This window comes from Opisthorchis viverrini (genome assembly GCF_000715545.1).
Source record: "Opisthorchis viverrini unplaced genomic scaffold opera_v5_142, whole genome shotgun sequence".
NCBI lineage: Eukaryota > Metazoa > Platyhelminthes > Trematoda > Opisthorchiida > Opisthorchiidae > Opisthorchis > Opisthorchis viverrini.
The window spans coordinates 122,552-140,974 of record NW_008751797.1 but is presented as its reverse complement, the minus strand read 5'-3'; the positions used below and the strand labels follow the sequence as shown (position 1 = coordinate 140,974).

Here is an 18,423-nt window from a genome sequence, read left to right as displayed (position 1 = left end):
GGCGATTCAATTCCATGCGAACCCCAATAAAACTGTCCACACCTTTTTGGTTTTGTGCTCCCATCGGAAGCGCATACTCTAGGTACCATCAAAGAAGCTACAAAGAAGAATATTACAGAGACAACTTCGGGAGCCCGCACAAACACTCAGACCTTGTCATTCAGGATGAAGCCACTCGGTCAATGGTGTATGCAACCTGACACAGGTTCTGACCTCACTGAAAAACAAACCTATGCAGCTTAACTTCCAAAGGTATTGGGGATATCAAAAGGGCGATTCAATTCCATGCGAACCCCAATAAAACTGTCCACACCTTTTTGGTTTTGTGCTCCCATCGGAAGCGCATACTCTAGGTACCATCAAAGAAGCTACAAAGAAGAATATTACAGAGACAACTTCGGGAGCCCGCACAAACACTCAGACCTTGTCATTCAGGATGAAGCCACTCGGTCAATGGTGTATGCAACCTGACACAGGTTCTGACCTCACTGATTTCAAAACAAACCTGGAACTCATGTGGAAGGCTGTCAGTTGAATGTAAGGTTCACCGTTCATAATGCGTGTGGTGGAAGCTTCAAACTATCACCAGTCCCCAGTCCTATGATTCAACAGTGTGCCACTGCCATCTACAAAGCCAGGGCAGACTGGCAGAAAGGATACCAAATCAGTCGCACGAAATTCCCGTGCTGTTTCGAGGACATTGTGAACTCTATCCAGGGTTGATGTCGGGTCGATACTGTGTCAAGCACACGACTCTGGTCAGATCCTAGGTGTAAGTGCGTCAAGCGGATAAACGTCAGGCAGTAGACTATAACCCCACGTCTCATAGAACACCGGACAACCATTGCATGGCTCTTTAGTGCGCTGGTTGAACCATCTGTACCAGATTAGCTTAAGTGATTAGAGCACGAATCTACTGACCGGAAGGTCCGTGGTTCGAATCCGACCTCTGCATCTCGACTCTCCTGTTTAGGCTTGGACAACCTGGCAGTACCCCAGCCCTCGTGCTTCCTTCTGGTGGCATGGCAGTTAGACACCGAAAGGGTACTACAGCCAAACCGGATCAGCCCAGCATCATCACTACCCCAGGAATGGACCTACAAACACCTGCTCCCTGAGCCATCACAGTTTGAATCAAAACAGTGGTCGGACGAACCGGGTCCTCAAGGAGGAAGTGTTTCCTGAAGCAAGCTGTTAGACCAAATCCTGCACTAAAACCCCTTCATCGCTCGCATTTAGGCGCTTCTACGGCCAAGAAGCTTAACCCGGACGCAATTGATCAGAAGATCGGTGTGACATGTAGGATGTATCTAACAACGAGTTAGCATAGATTCCCAGTTAGAGAATAAGCAACGCTCGACTTGTCTATCGTGGATGAGCTAAAATGTACATACAGAGATTCACTGCGAATATACGGTGATTACAATAATAAGCAAACAGCAGTCGTGATATTCGCCACAGCGAATTCTGAATGGGCACTTATAAACTGACGTGGCTAGGGGATGATGTACTGTGTCAGGCTTCTCTGTTTATCAACCTGTATGGATGAACGGGTCACTGGTCTATAATTCTAGGATAACTCAATTGGTCTTCAGATAACGGTATCAAACAGGGTTCAGATGCTTCGGAGCTATCGGGCGGACGCCGACTGTTTCAGTCATAACTTGGCGTTCGGTGTCTATTGGATTCAGACGGATTGAGAACATCGTCGGATTTATCCCGAAAAGGGGGGGGGCTAGGTATTGATGGGCAATTTGTGCATAGTGGGTTGCAGTTTAGGCGGTCACTTTCCTCTACTGGCGATCGAGACTTAGATAACCAATCATTTTTCAGCAACAGGACTGAACTAGGGGTGTTCAGCCAAGATGTCCCAAAGGTTAAGTGACGTGTATACTGTTGTGGAGTACAGTTGATGGCGGTACATGAGTGTCCGGAGGCTGTGTGCATCAGGAAGTACTGATTTCCAATGAGTTGGTGGCAGATGATGATTTTTATGCTAGTCCCACTGTTTTTCATAGGTTACCGTTACCGAGTCTAGACCGTAGAAGTTGAGATACTGCAGTTGAGTTCGAACCACGGACGTTCAAGGCCAGTTTACGCCGTAGCCACTAAGTTCTTTCGAGATTAAGATGATGATGAAACGGGCGACGCAGAGGCGACAGTCAACGGGTATCCAATGAGTAGAGACGCTTCCGCTCGGAAGCTGAACACTATTCCGGCCGGGACATGTCCAGCTGCAACGGACTCTGCCTCACCTGGTGTACGCAGCCGGTAGCGGGAAGAGAGCGAGGGGTGATCAGTTCAACTCTCGTACTTGAGTCTGATCCTTATCTCTGGCAGACACACCAATGGTAAGAGAATCCAGCTTACAAGGAAGAGGCCCTTGTTGTCCTGCTTGCTTCGATGGGAACATTAAAGACAGATAATTAGACCGGCTTTCAGGATTTGGAAACAGTCCGAATGGTTTACGGTTGCCAGTGGAGTCGAATGCACATAAACTGCAGCTACTGGTGATGCATGGCGAACAAGTTGTGCTACCCGCAGAAAAAGTATTTATATTTGGGTGGTTTATGACAAAAAGGAATACGTGAAGGTATAATAAAAGAGGCAGAAGCATGTTTCCACTTACCCACCCTGCTGTGTGCAGCAATTTAGGCGTCCCGGCCCATGAAATCCTGCGACAATATTTTTATTTGTGACGTTTATGTTTGTTCATAGCATTAGGAGTGAGGTTTATACGTTTCTGCGTTTTCGGGCATGACCAGTCCCCCGCATCCATTCGGGTCAGACTGTTGAAACACTAGCTTCGGGGAGCTGCCTTGTTGGTCAAATTTTTTAGTTACAGGATACGGTCAGTTCATTGGAACCATACGCTACATTCTGCATTGTCTTGCGAGTCAAAAATTTAACGGGCTCCCGTTCGTTAACCTGGTCATGCGCCATATATTCACCCGTGCATCTCCTCATTTACCGGCTTTTATCCATCATATCCCCACCAATCAAATGATACACTGGGATATTTTACTTTGGTTTAGTCCCCTGTCATAATGACTTGGATTTCATGAAGAAGCACTGTCACCCAGTCTAGATCGGCCAGGCAGGACATATGTTGGAGTGGTTCAAAACGTTCCAAATGACTTAAGTTAAAGGTGCATGTCCTGTGTATAAAGGCTGTGAGGTTTTTTTTACTGAAATCAAGGAAGGCTGAATGTGTCATTTAGACCCTTTCAGGTATGTGTGACTCACCCTCGTACAGCAACGCCCAAGTTGCTATGTACATTCCTTTTTGAATTGCTTACGCCTATTCGTTATTGTATATCACAGCCGATTACTCGGTTATGTTAATTAAAGTTTCGATACTTCCAAGGACCAGTGGTAGGCCATCGTACACCGCTTCCTGAGTATACCTTATTTCTGGTTGCTAATTTTAGAGTTGCACACTATTGAGTGCTTTGGGAGCGGAGTAACCTGGACTGACGCTTTTGTTCCGCAGATTGCCTTCATGCATACATTTTTCCTTTTTATAGGGATGCCCCTCTCGAGTAAAGCTCGAGTGTATGCGGATGTGAACCTGAACCGCCCAAGAGAATACTGGGACTATGAAACTTACGATATCAAATGGGGGTACGTTGTGTGTTCACGGAGGACTTTTACACGGAGTTAACAGTGATCAAGATGACTACCAAATTGTGCGTAAGCTTGGTCGGGGGAAGTACAGTGAAGTGTTCGAGGGTGTCAATATCACAACAAATGGAAAATGTGTGATTAAAGTTCTTAAAGTACACTCTTTTAAACCATGTTGTTAATCCACACATGTTTTCAGCCAGTCAAAAAGAAGAAAATTAAGCGGGAGATCAAGATTCTGGAGAATCTTCGTGGGATCACAAACGTGATTTCTCTTGAGGCTGTTGTGAAGGACCCTGTGGTAGGTCGCTTTAATGTCGATTGATTGCAAATATTTTTCAGTCGCGCACTCCTGCACTCATTTTTGAGTATGTCGACAACAGGGACTTTAAAGAACTTTACCACACTCTCACGGACTATGATATTCGGTATTACATGTTCGAGCTTCTCCGTGCCCTAGACGCATGTCATAGCATGGGTATTATGCATCGGGACGTGAAACCACACAACGTCATGATCAATCATTCCCAGCGACAGGTACTACCACAACTGTTCGATTGCTAATACTGCCTGTTCTATAGCTCCGTCTGATAGATTGGGGTTTGGCTGAGTTTTATCACCCGGGTCAAGAGTATAACGTTCGGGTTGCATCTCGTTACTTTAAAGGACCAGAACTGCTAGTCGACTTTCAGGTAAATTTCAACTTTTGGTCACTCTTATCAACATTACAACTTCTCCCGACAGATGTACGACTACTCTCTTGATCTGTGGTCACTGGGTTGTGTTTTTGCAAGTATGATATTTCGAAAAGAACCGTTTTTCCACGGTCATGACAACTATGACCAACTTGTCCGGATAGCTAAAGTCCTGGGTACTGATGAGCTCTTCCAGTATCTTGCCAAGTACGAAATCACGTTAGATCCTCGTTTTAATGATATACTTGGACGGCACACAAAGAAACGATGGGATCGCTTTGTGCATGCAGACAATCAACATTTGGTTAGCCCAGAAGCAATTGACTTCCTGGACAAGCTACTACGTTACGATCATGCTGAACGTCTGACTGCTCGCGAGGCTATGGAACATCCCTATTTTTGTAAGTCACGCTTTGATTTTATGTACCTAATTACTGCAGATGGGATTGTTCAAGAACACGGCGGTCGTGTTCCAGCTTCTGCAAACCAAACCAATTCGACGGGGAACAAAAAATCAGGTACGTTTGGAAAATGATACCACGTTATGGTGGCTTTGTTTCACTGTTAGCTAGTACCAATACTCCAGAACATTATCGTTAGTACCATAAATTACGTAACAATAAGAATCGCTCTGCTGTGATATAATTTCGTCGCACAACCGGTGTGCGCAGACGAGGAAGCCCGAAGGCTAGGTCAATAAAGCCTAGGCAAGAGCGATGGAAAAGTCAAGGTTGGATTTGAATCACAAACCATTCTATCGGTATCTTCGCGCCTAAACTTCCTCACTGTTTCGACCTCTTTGGTGTTCTACTGAAGCCATTTACTTGTACAGAGGTGGGTAATTTGTGCTCTTGAGGTTTATGCGCGCGCAGGTCGGATATTGTTACCTGCGTCAGAAATCCACGGGCGAATTCCTAGAATTTGTTGCGGTCTCTAATTATGTATCAATCAGACATGTCAGTTACACCGGATTCTAGATGATAAACGACCTTGAGGAGGTTGTACTGAAAACAACTGAACCGTTCCGTGATTTTGATTCAAGTGAACCAGAATGTAAAAAGCAAACAGTCCAATAGGACATCAATGAAATGAATGAGATGAAGAAAGCAAGGTTCCGGTTTGCATGATAAATTGTTAGCGAAATTGATTTGTTTGTTTGGAGGCTTGAACAGTCAAATATTTGTATCTTCTTTAATACGCCCTAAGTTCCTAAAAAGATGAACTTCGGGATTCGATGCCTCATTGGACGAAGCTGCCAAAGACGAACCATGGACGGTTCATTTCCATGAAGAGTCTGTGGCCGTTAAAATTGCATTTTTTTCAGAATCCGAAGCTCTAAACATAACATTTCCGTCGTTTTTGGTAACGGTGGACAGTCTCTAAGTTCTTACACTGACCATCTGTATTCGGTGAGCTTAACTTTCGGACATCTGGACATCTTAGTACGTAACACGTACGGAACATTGGATCGTCCATGTCACATTGCAGTCGGTCGTCGATGTCGGTTTAATGCAAGGCTGCTGTTTCCACTGGAACACTGGAGTGAACCCATGTCACACGTTGGCGTGCACAAAAAACGCGCTTCTGTGGACCAGTGGCACATCGCCCAGGTCGAACTTACTTAGAAGCGTTCCGGAGTGATGTCGCCACGAATTTGTCGCTGTTTCGAACGCATCGACGAATTGAGAATCTGTTAGGCTTGTTTTATCTTCCTATCGGAATCAGTGTTTGTGGAGACGAAAACGGATTCACCGAGTCGATACAGGATCGCCCTGACTACTAGACCGCCGAAAAATTCTAGTTGCTAGGTCGTACCGTCGGGTACAACTAACAATTGAAAATCAACGTCCAAAAAGCCTGGAAATCAAGAGACACGATGGGGGACAGGTACTGAAGAAGTGGAGCGTGCCTTTAACATTGGCAATAGCCGGCGTCTCTTCTCCCTACTCTAATCGCCCGGCCCATGGCGCACAATTTAGCGAGACTACCTATGGGCTCGAAGACGCTGCTGCCATCGGATCGGTCTATGGAAAAGACACTCTACTGACTCACCCGATCCACAGCATTCCTGTCTCGTAATCAGTCAAACCGCATGGTTGCTCGGTTTTCTGTTATGTATAGTGGTGCGTGTTTAAGAGATCTTGCGATTGCAAAGGACATTAACCTCCGGTGATAGGGATGGGTCCTTTATGCTCGTGTGCTCAGTAGTTGTTCCCGGTTTACGATGCAACAGATGGTCCCCAGATGGGTGTGCCCAACGCGAAGGAAAGTTTACAGGCCTGTTGTGGCCTGTCATGTCCATCATCCCTTTGTCAGCTTTCTACGAATCGCATTTACATACCATCCTCGACCCAACTACCTAAAACCGCATGTAAGATCCAGTTGTCTACTTTTGAATGCTTTGTTTATATCCCCGAACAACCCCTCCAGTCATTATCATCCCTCAAGGACATTGTTGCTTCGGAAAGACAACAGACATGCTGTGGACTCCTCTGGACTGAATGCGCATCAGCTTTATCACTGATGTCATACTGATTGTCATACTACGAACTATTCATGAGAAAGACACGGATGGTCACTTTTTCCCCTTACTCTGATGCGTCTTGCGCCTCTTTGGTGATGAATAACCGGAAGGGTTTGACTTTAGACTTCCAGACTGCTAGTGAAGCCAAGTATTGGGCCATCAACCTGACAGCCCCATTACTGCTCGTCCGTCAAACGCGAGCATATCCGTGTTATCAGCCGTGACATCGCAGAGGTCCGCTTTACGCTTTTATCAAGTGATCGAAACCAAGACGTCAGTTTGTCGAGGATGGTTTCTGGTGATCAAGGTCCAATAAGTGTCATTACTCAAGAGTTCTGCGTATGGGTTCCTGGTCATCACAGTTTGCCTTTGGTTTCATCTGCCCCATCGTTTGTGCGGTATGTATGCTTGATTCCTCACTAACAGTGAATGAAACGTTAGCTTTTAATACAGCGTCCTCTCCTAGTTAATTTTCATGTTTTACGACTGTTGTGCATAGGTGAGTGAGCGGAACAAGAGTGTTTTGGAGAGGCTTCGTATGAATTGGATAAATATTTCCCCTTTCCAATCACTGTTCGCACGTCCGGTTTTTAGTTCATCAAGTTAGGTATTCGTTGTTTAAAGACCTATGAATGTTTGCGTTTCAGAAACGTCTCTCCAACGACATCCTTGCTTTCGGAACATCCTATTCCGAAAGAATATCGAATTCCATCGACTACGCTGGCGGTACTGCTTTTTCACTAGCTCTCCAAATAAAACGAAAAATCCTATTTGACCGGCACATTCCAGCTGCGTTTCAATCGAAATGTGGTTCTGTTGAATATATCGTACCCAACTATTTTCATATGACATGAGCTTCAGGTTGCTGGTGGCCTTCACCAAACTGTTGTGAAGGATGTGTGAGGGAGAGAACCGAGATGACTTATAGATTGAACGGTGTGGGTGCCTTCCTCAGCAAATGTTTATTGACTACGATGGACTACAGTAGACTTGTGGAGTGCAAAAACAGTGTTTTTAGTGAAATGAATCCTCAGGTGATTTCGACTTTGACGGTGCGTCAGGCGGAATCATCCGACAAAGCCACATTTGCGTTCGCACTTAGGCGCTGCAGTGACCAAACAAGCCTACTTTGCACGTGTTTGGTCAGGAGATCGTGTCGCCCGCTTGTCCAGCATTAAGGCGTGCTGAATACCCGTTTCCAATAGCACGTTCAAATTTCGAGAAGGTACTGTACATGGCATGTAAGTGTTGGAGCTTCTAAGCTACAGAAAGACTGACGATAGCATTTAGTACTTTTTTAGTCACAAAACCAACCCGCACTTTGTCGACCATTACTTCGGAAAAGTTCCAGTCATGCATTAGATAGAGTGAGACGTCGACGTGGATGATTATGCTCGTGGTTCCGGAACTTTTACGTTGCAATCCCGTTCTCGAATGGTTTGACGGTCGCGGTTAATTTTTCACCCTATTAATACATTTTCTGATCGAATTCGTCGTTGTTTTAAATTCTTATCCATTTGCCTGGTGTAGTAACGGTATTTTCCTCAGCTTAGTTCTCGGTCTGAACCCCCCAAGCTAGCGTTCACATCAAAACAACCACCAAAGGTGCACAAGGTCTATTAACGCCAAAAAACGAAGTCAAGAACAGTTGTACAGCGCTTCGTATGTATAGCGTAAGCGGTTATAACTTTCTGGAATTTCTGACGCGTTCTGGATGCGCCATTGGCAACCGGCATTTGGCCAATACTGGGTCATGATCCAGATTGTTGACCAATCAGATCTCGTCTTGATGCCGGACCGGCAAGCGTCCCGAATTCTGGACCAACCTCGAGCGGACCAGGCTTCTCGGCCGTAGCAGCGCCTAAAGACGTGCGGTATAGTGGGATCCGCGTGGATTCCTGCCTAACACCGGGTATCGGTCTTCGTCATATTGTTTGAGACAAGTTTATTAGTCACGTTGATTGATCGACTCCACGTTCTGGCATTCAGACATGTGATCTCCTTAGCACTGTGTCTTATGGAGCTTTTGTGCATTTTGTTTGTACGAATGCCTGAACAAACAGAGAGATGCGTTACCGCTGCACACTGTGAAGTATTTGGATGACTGAGTACATGCACAAGCCGTTCATTACTGTACCAAACTGAAGCTGTGGGAAATGAAGTTACGTTTACTAGCAATCGGTTGTTTGAGGCTCACCATATCCATGTGCATGCGTACTGTAAAGTGCAACAGCTATTCCTAGATCTCCATGTAACTATAAGTACTGTATGGTTGTGAGATATGACCTCTCTGGACAGATGATCTGATGCGTCTTCAGATTTTTTATCACCGATGTATCAGAATTACTGCTGAAGCGAATTCGTAATGAGGTAATTACAAAGCTGATATTTATTTGTGCAGAGAACGCTTCAGTCGCGGAAAATATCCAGCAACATCAGCTATGGTGAACCAACTAAGTGCTACGCATGCCGTCTACCGAGCCGACTGCTTTTCTTGGTGGCTCTTCCAGAACAACGTAAACCCCAGGTTAGGAAACGTAACTTTGCAGAGTGGCGTGAAGGAAATTATGGAGAGTCCAGCTATTGTTGGTCCGGTCCGCCTTCCAGAATGGGGTCCCCGTGACCCCCTTGCACTTGGCTTGAGACATTGCGAGAAATGGCCGCTGATCGATTCCGGTGTCTGATGTTCCACCCACTTTTTATCGAGCAACACGACGAGTGTTTTACCGTCATGTTCAGATAAGGGCCATCATTCTAGCAAATTAGCCGAAGGCAACACTTCGACACGAGCTTCTGATGTCGTTCAACTATCAAATTTCTGTTTTTGCCTATTAACGTGTCATTCGCAGTGTCAAACTTTGGAAACGTTCCTAGTGAGTTCTTCGGAATGGTTACTTTGATGTTTGTCTGGAGGAGTGAAATAATTGAAGTTCGCTAATTACTCCATTGGAAATAAATCCATTGTCATGTGATAGATGCGTCAACTGGGGATGTCTGCCTTCACAATTGCGACTGAATTTTCCTCTCTGCTAACTTCATGTGTCCGTTTGAGTAGACCGTATTCTGTCATATTCAAATGTATTTTACAAGTTATTGCTATCGCATATCTAAGATCACGCAGATACAGTAATTCCTCCCAGCAACGTATCCATCCCAACGGAGATCAGTCATCACTATCGAAAGTATGACAGCAGTGTTCAATAATGATGCTTCGCTGCCGTTTGTCATGACTAGTCCTTGAGGGACTACTGTATATATTCCTGATGGGCGATGAGGCTGGATATTTTTACACGTCATGACTGGTGCAACTGAAACAAGCCGCACATCCATAGATCAGTCCAATGAGTCTAAGAGGACCTAAGACAGCTCAAGGTTCATATCATAACCTACTGACCCCGGCGTCCGTTCTTCAAATCCATACCTGTCCTCGAAATAGCTGTGATCTGTCAGTATCTCGATCCTTGCACCTCGTTCATGTTCTGTGTTTCCTGCGCACACAGGCAAGCTTCTCATTGGTTGCTGGGGACCTCTAAGAACTTTCTACTTAGACGTTTCTCAGTTCATCACAAAGAAAGCCTTTTCACAGCTTCATATTTTGCATATCCATTGAGCTACACTAAGAGGTTTGTGTGGCGTCCTATATTCTTGCTGGTTTTCCTGACCGATAGTTCGGGTTAGACTGAAACATTCGAGGCGATTTGTCCCTTAATGGTTAGGCTACTTTTATAATCCTATACCGACCGCTAGTATCTTGCATTCATGCAGTCGAGATGAACGCTTTTTGAGGACCATAGTTCTTCAAGCTGACCAAGCCTGGAGTCACCACAGTATCCCAGCAGCTTCACGGGCACTACTTACGTCCACAAAACAAATATCATCCTAAAATGTCCGTCGAGTAATAACATCAACCGAGATGCTATATCCGAGGCATGCTCTAGGATTGGCAAGAGAAACGGTCGGTGTTGTATCCCGATGCCCTTAGAACCGGGCATTTTGTTGGTCGTTCTTCTGTATGACGGTTGAGTATCGTAACTGTTCACAACGATGGCGAGAATGGCTTACCAACGTACGTCTCAACACTATCTCTCTATGCTTTAGGTTTAAGGAGGTCCTCCATGCCATCCAGATTGTGGTTGGGCGATTGATTTGCTGACGTTCCATCATTATCTGAAGGGACAGTGCAATGTTAGGTGGATGCTTCCTCCTCTCATACTTTCGTTTATAGTTTAGCTGTGAAAAGCATATATATCTAGTAGCAGTTTTCCGTAAAATGGTCAAAACACCATTCAGAATCACTAATATCTGTGGGAATATTTGCACTCCTACCAAAGTACAAAATTTCATTCACTACTCTGGCTTTTTCTTCCATGCCTCAATGCAGGTTTGCGCATCCATCGGCTTTAGCGCCTTACGGATAACCGAATAAGCAAGCTCGAAAGGGGATAGTGTGCTGATTAGGTCTCCGCAAATGAACAGGTGTGTCTCCGCTCACAAACCTCAGGTGCAAAGCGTCGCAGTTATTTCTAACCCGTAGGCACGCACATGCAAGCACGACCGCCTTTTCCTGTTCAGCGCTTGATCCTTGTTCACTCGTTAGCTTCGCTTGTATTTCTTGTCAAAATACGACACCGCATCAGCCCATTAGCAAACTGGCCACATTCGGAATCAATAGCGAGGGAGGTGCTGGTAAACAAAGTCTACAACACAGCGATGCTGTCTTCATCCTTTTTTTATGACGGGATTGAGTTTAATGTCCCTTACCCAGTTAAGCTAATCTTAGAATCATATAACGTGTCTCTTTTCGATTTGGAGAGGATTTGTTTATGAAATTTCGGCCTCATCTAAGTTGGTTCAAAATATCTGGGGATTCATCTCTTGAATAGTGCCGAAAGCATATTGTTTCTATGATAGTGGGCGATCCAACTCGATTTCTCAGTGAAATTGTCAGATACTATTCAGTATCTGTTCAGTCATACACAAAGTTGATATACATTGTCGATATTCTCGGCTATCCTCAAATTGAAGCATCACTAAAACCCAGATTTAATTCTATTCAGATTTTCGACTATAGACTTAATTACCGAGGTCAGATGAGTTCAAGCATTCTGTTACAGCAGTACTGTTATAGCAGGAGACCACCACCAGCAAGCGACTTATTTTAGTCATATCTTGAAGCATGATTTTCCGTCGTTCTTACCCGTATGCTTGCCTTTACGCCATAAAACCAATTCCAAAGTGAAGAGATCTCATTAATCCTCCATGTTGGGAACCACGAATTTATGGAAAAGTTCCACTTGTTGGACGAAACGAAGACCATTGTCAGGTAGTTCTTCAGCCTAATTACCAGCAAATTCGAAGCGCGATGGTTCCATTTGAACGGGATTGTAAGTCGGTGCAAATCACTGATTGGCTGAAATGTATCTAAGAGGTCGGCGAGTGTAGAACTGAAATGAGATGGGACCAGGTAGAGTCAGAGAGACCTAGGGAGACGGATGAGGTAATAGAAAATGTCCTAGTATGTGTAGCAAGAAAGTGTGTGCATTGTCGCCTTCATCATCATCATCATCATCATCGACAGCATGACATCAGTGTTCAACACCGATGCTTCGGTGCCATACAATCATGACTTATTTGAAAGCCTTATGGTAAAGAAAAAAACAAAGGTGGATGGGGGAGGAACTTAGTGCTAGCTTAGCACAATCATTCCGAGGTGCCTACACCCCCAGACATTCACTCAGGCAATCTGGACAGAAACTGCCTGGTTGGAGACACTACAAGATATGGCTGCGGATGTCAGTGGCGTTCTTGTTGTCAGTGTCGTCTTCGCAGTCCAGAATCCCAGTGTGGAAAAACATCTTTCGCTAGACAGCTGGTGATATAAGACGATTCTGCTTCACAGCAGGAGACCAAGTAAGTGTCCAGTGTTATTCGTCTAATTGTCAGTAAAAAAAGTTATATCGGATGGGGGATCCGATTAGTGTTTGCACATCGAATTGCCATTCAGTTGTTCAGGCTTAATTGTAAGGAGACGTGTGGCGTAATGCCCGAAGGTGAACGACACCACTCACAGAAGTTGCATCGCTACATCGCTTCCAACGATTTGGATAAACATCTTGCCCTAACTCTAAATGGTCTTTCTTGATGACGTTTTTTGCAGTAGTAGAAATTACGTCCATTACTTGCTTGTTTTGTAATGCACGTGAACACTGCAGTTTTGTTTAGCCGTTGAGATGTTGCGTGGTTTATCGCGATGCACATGCACCTACCGATAACATCTTCAGTTTTGTTTCACAAATACTTGTACTGTTTTCTGGTAACATTATTCACCATCTAGTGTACTATACCCTATCGTCTGAAGAGACGCTCTACCAAAAGGGGTCTTGTCCGAAAAGGATTTAATAATTGAAATATGCTTGAAAAGACAGTTACCAGCAGTCTTTTATACGGGGGGTTCAATCCGAGAGGGAACAGTTGTGTCTGCCGGAATAAATGTGTTATCCTTATCGGTCGGTCAGCTCTCCCTTGTTTAATTTTGTTTGGAAATGTCACTGTAAGTCGGATAGCTTTTGACGATGTTTCCTATACCGCAACCGTTGGATAAACGTCAACTCGCCCATATTTGCATGCAGAGGAGCGCCATGAAGAGCCAGTAAATTAATTTTCTTCCGAAAACTAGTCAAAGTTACTGAAATGAACTTCACTAAAATCCTTCAAACACCAACACCTGAAATATGAGCTGAATTTGTTTCTCTGCTCTTTCTCTTCCAGCGAACTCGACACCAAGCGGCACGGCACCGTCCCCCTCGCGCCAATCATAGCGTATCCCGGAGTGTACTTCTAAATCCAAAGTCAATCACCAAGTCCCTTCTGTCACATGAACTTGTACAGAGCTGAGCCGTTTTAGCGCTACTATTCGCTACCTTCCTTTGTTTTTTGTAAACCTTCCCTGTTCTGCATTCAAGCTCCGGTTTACGTTGCAATCCACCCATATGCTCCGCCAATTCGTAACAAAGATCAAGATGAATTTCTACGAACATTTCATTTGTTCATCGTCCACAACTGCCCGTTTCTCGACTTTTTACATCCCTTCTTTTAAGGCATTTGGGACACTGGTATCCTCTACGCCTTTATGATCGTTCTTCGTCTCTCTGATTTCGTTAAGATGTGCTGCTCCTTACAAACGAAGTACATCCATCCCTGACATGAACAACCCATTCTCCCGGTTGGATGATCTTCACTGCACATGAGTAGAGTATGAGTATCTCTGGTGTGTCACCTTTTGGTCCATATTGCTATCGTCATTTGAAAATTGTAGATTCTCCTTACCAAGCGCAATGAAGCAGGTTTTTCTCGCTCATTCATTGCCTCTGTTGGGCATAATTCTGACTCTTGTTCTTGTACCTAATCAATTACTGTCTGTTCTACCAATTAGAGGGGTTGTTTAATTGACGTTTCCTTTGTTGAGGTATCTTAGCAGCAGCTTAGTTACTGGACCCTTCATGTTCTCGTCTGGTGTCCTGTTGGTTTGAGTTATCGATGAGGTACGTGCATTCGAGTTCACCCAAAATCCTACCCGCTGCAATCCTGCCCTTTAACATAGTTCGTTAATCGCGGTGCGAGATGTCTCAGTGATTAGAGCGCGAATTTACTGACCGGAAAGTCCGTGGTTCAAACCTGGCCTATGCATCTCGACTTCCCTTCTCTGGGCCTGGGCAGCCTGGCCCAGAGGGCTGGCCATATCCCGGCCCTCAAGCTTCCTCCTGATGGCGTGGCAGTTAGACGCCGAAAAGCTGCTACAGCTGAACGACTGATGAATGACCGTGAATCCTCTGATCACCTGAGGAGTAAGTATGCTGAGAAGAGAGATTTAGGAGCTTTGAGCAGGGTAGAGTAGAATATTTCCAGTTCAACTTCATCTTAGTAATCATTGTAGACCAAAGAGATGGCGCTTCTACTCCAACAAAGCAAGTCGACATAAATGTTTTTTAACGTGTTGGTTTGCTATCAGGCGAAGTGCAGAGAACTCATCCGTAGACGCTCCTGTAGTTAACTGCGGATCTTTTGTCTTGTCAACAGTATATGTCACGACAGGCTGTTCAAAGGGATGCTGGGGTCGAGAACTGCCCTCCTTAAATCCAGACTGGTGAGTTTTCATGCCACAACGCCACATGTCTTTCTGTGTACTGATATTCAGGCCAATGCATATCTGCTAAACTTCGTTTGGGTGAAAAAATGACTGCAGATCGTCATATTAAGCACGGCCGTGTGAAGGCCATCCAACTTGGTAACCCTCTGAAAAATACTTTGGGTGACGGGTTCCGATCAGCGTCCCATCTGAGATGGAGGTTCGTTGTTGTTGAGGAAGAACGGAGTCCATCAGTCACTGATGAGAAGGACTGCTAGATTCCCTTTTAGTAAAGAACTGTCAATTTATCAAACGAAACTGATATATCCATGTGTCTTTCAATCAGATCTGGCTGTACTTGAATCGGTCACTGAATTTCGTTTGCGGTGGACATTGGAGTGTTGAAAATTTTCGGCAGGAATATTGAACGAGAGAAAGTAATCCAGGATGCTTCGGAATCTTTCAAGGTTTACCTACCTATCCATAGATTCCTGCATGCTGCATAGGGCATATATTTCTTATGCCAAGAACGACCAGTTTGTTCAAATGCAGGTGCAAGGGTAATAACCACCTTTCCAGGCCAGGTTTCTTCGCATCCAATCAGTATCGGTAAGCTGCGAGTTGTAAGTTGCTTTCTATTTCTCTGCTACATAACGCTGCAACCTCTTGAAGTACTATTGCCACAGTGCTTGAAGCTTACTAAGTTAACAGGTCACCATGACGTGGTCACGTGATCCATGCGAATGTGAACCATCGGTCAGTATTGCAACATTTTGGGGTGAGATAGACCAAGTGGTTAGAGCGCCAATTTACTGACCGCAAGGTCCGTGGTTCGAACCCGATCTCTGCCTCTCGACTTCCCTTGTCTAGGCTTGGGCGACCTGGCAGTATCCCAGCCCTCTTGCAACTTTCGGGTGACATGGCAATTAGGCACCGAATGCGTGCTACAGCTGAACGGTCGCGACATTTTGAACCTTCTAACGAAGGGTTCCCCGCCGCTGGTCAGGAATCTCACGGAAGTGCATGCTTTTACCCGTCTAGCGCAGTGCTGGTCCGTCTTGTTGGTGGGGGAGGGCGGCGGCTAGAACACGTATAGTGGCCTCCTTTTTTAGGGTCTTGTTCAGTAGTATACTGAATTTTTGTTAGCCGATGCCACTCGGTGACCTTGCCGTTTGTGGCCTACATTGTTACTGCTCAAATGGGTAACAACACCCAAACAAACCGTCCATCCACATTGCCTAACTGAGCTGAATCGTCATAGAAAGGGGTGTACGGGGTTCAGAGACTATAAGAAAGGTCCTGGGGACAAGGCTGTCGAGAACCGTGTTTAGTAGAGCTAGTGAAAATGCAAATTGCTTTTGGAATACCACCAGTCCAGTAATATGCACTAGTGGGTCAAACTGAGCTGTTTTAGATCACTTAAATAGCCCAGTGGGATTAGTGGGTGAAAAGTGAAGGTCTGATTGAAACTTTAGGGACATTGATTTTGCAGAAGAGAAGGGAACAGGACAGGTGTTCAAGTCTTCCGTGCTCCCGAAAAAATACGTGTAAACGTCAGACCATCGGAGAGATGAAGACTAAACCTGCTGATAAATTTTGACGTTCACTCGTCGTCCGCGTGAATTGCTGAAAACATTCGTTCGTGAACTTTCCAATGAATCTTACCTGCCATTAGCGATCTGCCTGCATTGATGAATTCAGATGAGATATCAACAGAAAACATCTGACTATAGTGAACTTCACCCAGAGATGTATCAACGAGTCGTACAAAAACCATGGTAAATTGTCCAATTCTACCATTTCGTTTCTTCGAAGTGAAAATGATTGCTAAATTTTTTCGGTCAGGAATGTTTCCCTTCAGTTTGAACGTCCAACAGTTTCACTCTCCCATTCATCCGGGACCCTGAATGGCGAACTTGTTGAGCCTCAAGCGCTGTCTGCACTATTTAAAGATGCTTGCCTTGGTTGCCTCCGTTTTAGAGAAGACTGTCCCAGACAGTTGCAGCGAACAGATAACAGTGCTTTTTTTTTTTAAAAAAGGCTAATAATTCCCATTCATCCGGGACCCTGAATGGCGAACTTGTTGAGCCTCAAGCGCTGTCTGCACTATTTAAAGATGCTTGCCTTGGTTGCCTCCGTTTTAGAGAAGACTGTCCCAGACAGTTGCGGCGAACAGATAACAGTGCTTTTTTTAAAAAAAGGCTAATAATGAATGTGGCTATCGCAGGAGGATCAGTCTATCTCCTGTATTAAAGCAACGCCTTGTTCCACTTATCGTGGCCTTGTAATGGTCCATTGAATAATGACCGTAATAGTAGCTGATAGTAGCAAGATGGACTGCGGTCTGGTGGAGTTTTTGTTGGCCACGTTTTTGTATCTCATCGAGTGCTGGGACAACGGCTTACGCACGTCATGGATTGATTTGACTTGGCGGACAGATTCCTCAGTAAGGAATTCCCCGGAAGTTCGTGAATACAATAAACCCTTTGTATTTCCGAACTTATGGCCTTGTGAGAATGCTCGAGGAGTTCTCTGAAAGCCTTCCTACAAAAAAAACTGTTCGACAAGGACGCCCACACTTCCATTTCTGTTCAGGTGGAAATTTTCAGAATCTCGGCGTTCGAATGGGCGTTGACGTATAACTGGAACATGCGGACGACATCGTTCTCGTCTCCGAAGTGGAGGGGATTTGCAATTTAATAAAATCATATTGTCCTTTGGGAACTATAGTTTTGCAGCATAAGTGTGCAACAGTGGTGTTCTGTCGATGATTTAGTCCATGGTAATCAACGTCGCGTTGTCCAGAAACATCTACAAAAGAGGCATGACTGATAGTGAGATTAACAGACCTGTGTACGAGAGGCAGTGTGTCAACGCGATTGCACAAGCTGTACAGATATCCCAGTGTGACTAATTGGATCCAGCTCAATTTCTTAGTTTCCTGCTACCCTACGTCGTGATCAGTGAACACTCATCAAATTTACTTCAAGTTTAAACTATCGGTTTCGGTGTCGGCGGCACGTCAGTGCGTTTGAGAAAGTCATTTCAGGTCTGATGTTTGAGAGCTGCACATTTCGCAAATGAATCCAGCTTGAGAATGCGTTTTACCGTAGGAGTACATCACAACGCAAATCATTAATGGAACCACATCACTCTACACGTTGTCCTACTTTTCCATGTAACCGTTAGTAAATAATATGGTGCTGGACTATTTGGACCATTGCTCGTGTTTCTAAATATGTGCATGCATTGAGCACTTCAAAATGCACGCATATCGCGTTCCTGACAACGCTTCATTTTATCTAGTTTAACCTGCGCATTTACATCCGTAGTTCACTGTATTCAAGTGTGTTCTTCCTAGCAACCAAAGTGGCACAAGTTAGGCAGTTTTGTGTTGATGAAATTCCGTTATAACTGTACTTGTTCTAAATGGAGTCTTTTTCAGTCTTAGCACA

The 18,423-nt window shown here is 44.8% G+C and overlaps 1 protein-coding gene across 1 annotated transcript in view; it reads left to right on the top strand.

The window, feature by feature from the left end:
- Positions 1–13,661, top strand: part of T265_14089 (hypothetical protein) — a gene marked incomplete at both ends in the record, with an annotated part of 31,890 nt that extends 18,229 nt beyond the window's left edge. Inside the window, 8 exons of the mRNA XM_009171984.1 lie at positions 3,528–3,624; positions 3,668–3,779; positions 3,824–3,925; positions 3,967–4,161; positions 4,206–4,316; positions 4,369–4,720; positions 4,760–4,837; positions 13,612–13,661. Of these exons, the coding sequence (XP_009170248.1) occupies positions 3,528–3,624; positions 3,668–3,779; positions 3,824–3,925; positions 3,967–4,161; positions 4,206–4,316; positions 4,369–4,720; positions 4,760–4,837; positions 13,612–13,661 (1,097 nt within the window). The remainder of the gene's footprint in view (positions 1–3,527; positions 3,625–3,667; positions 3,780–3,823; positions 3,926–3,966; positions 4,162–4,205; positions 4,317–4,368; positions 4,721–4,759; positions 4,838–13,611) is intronic.
- Positions 13,662–18,423: the final 4,762 nt, after the last annotated feature.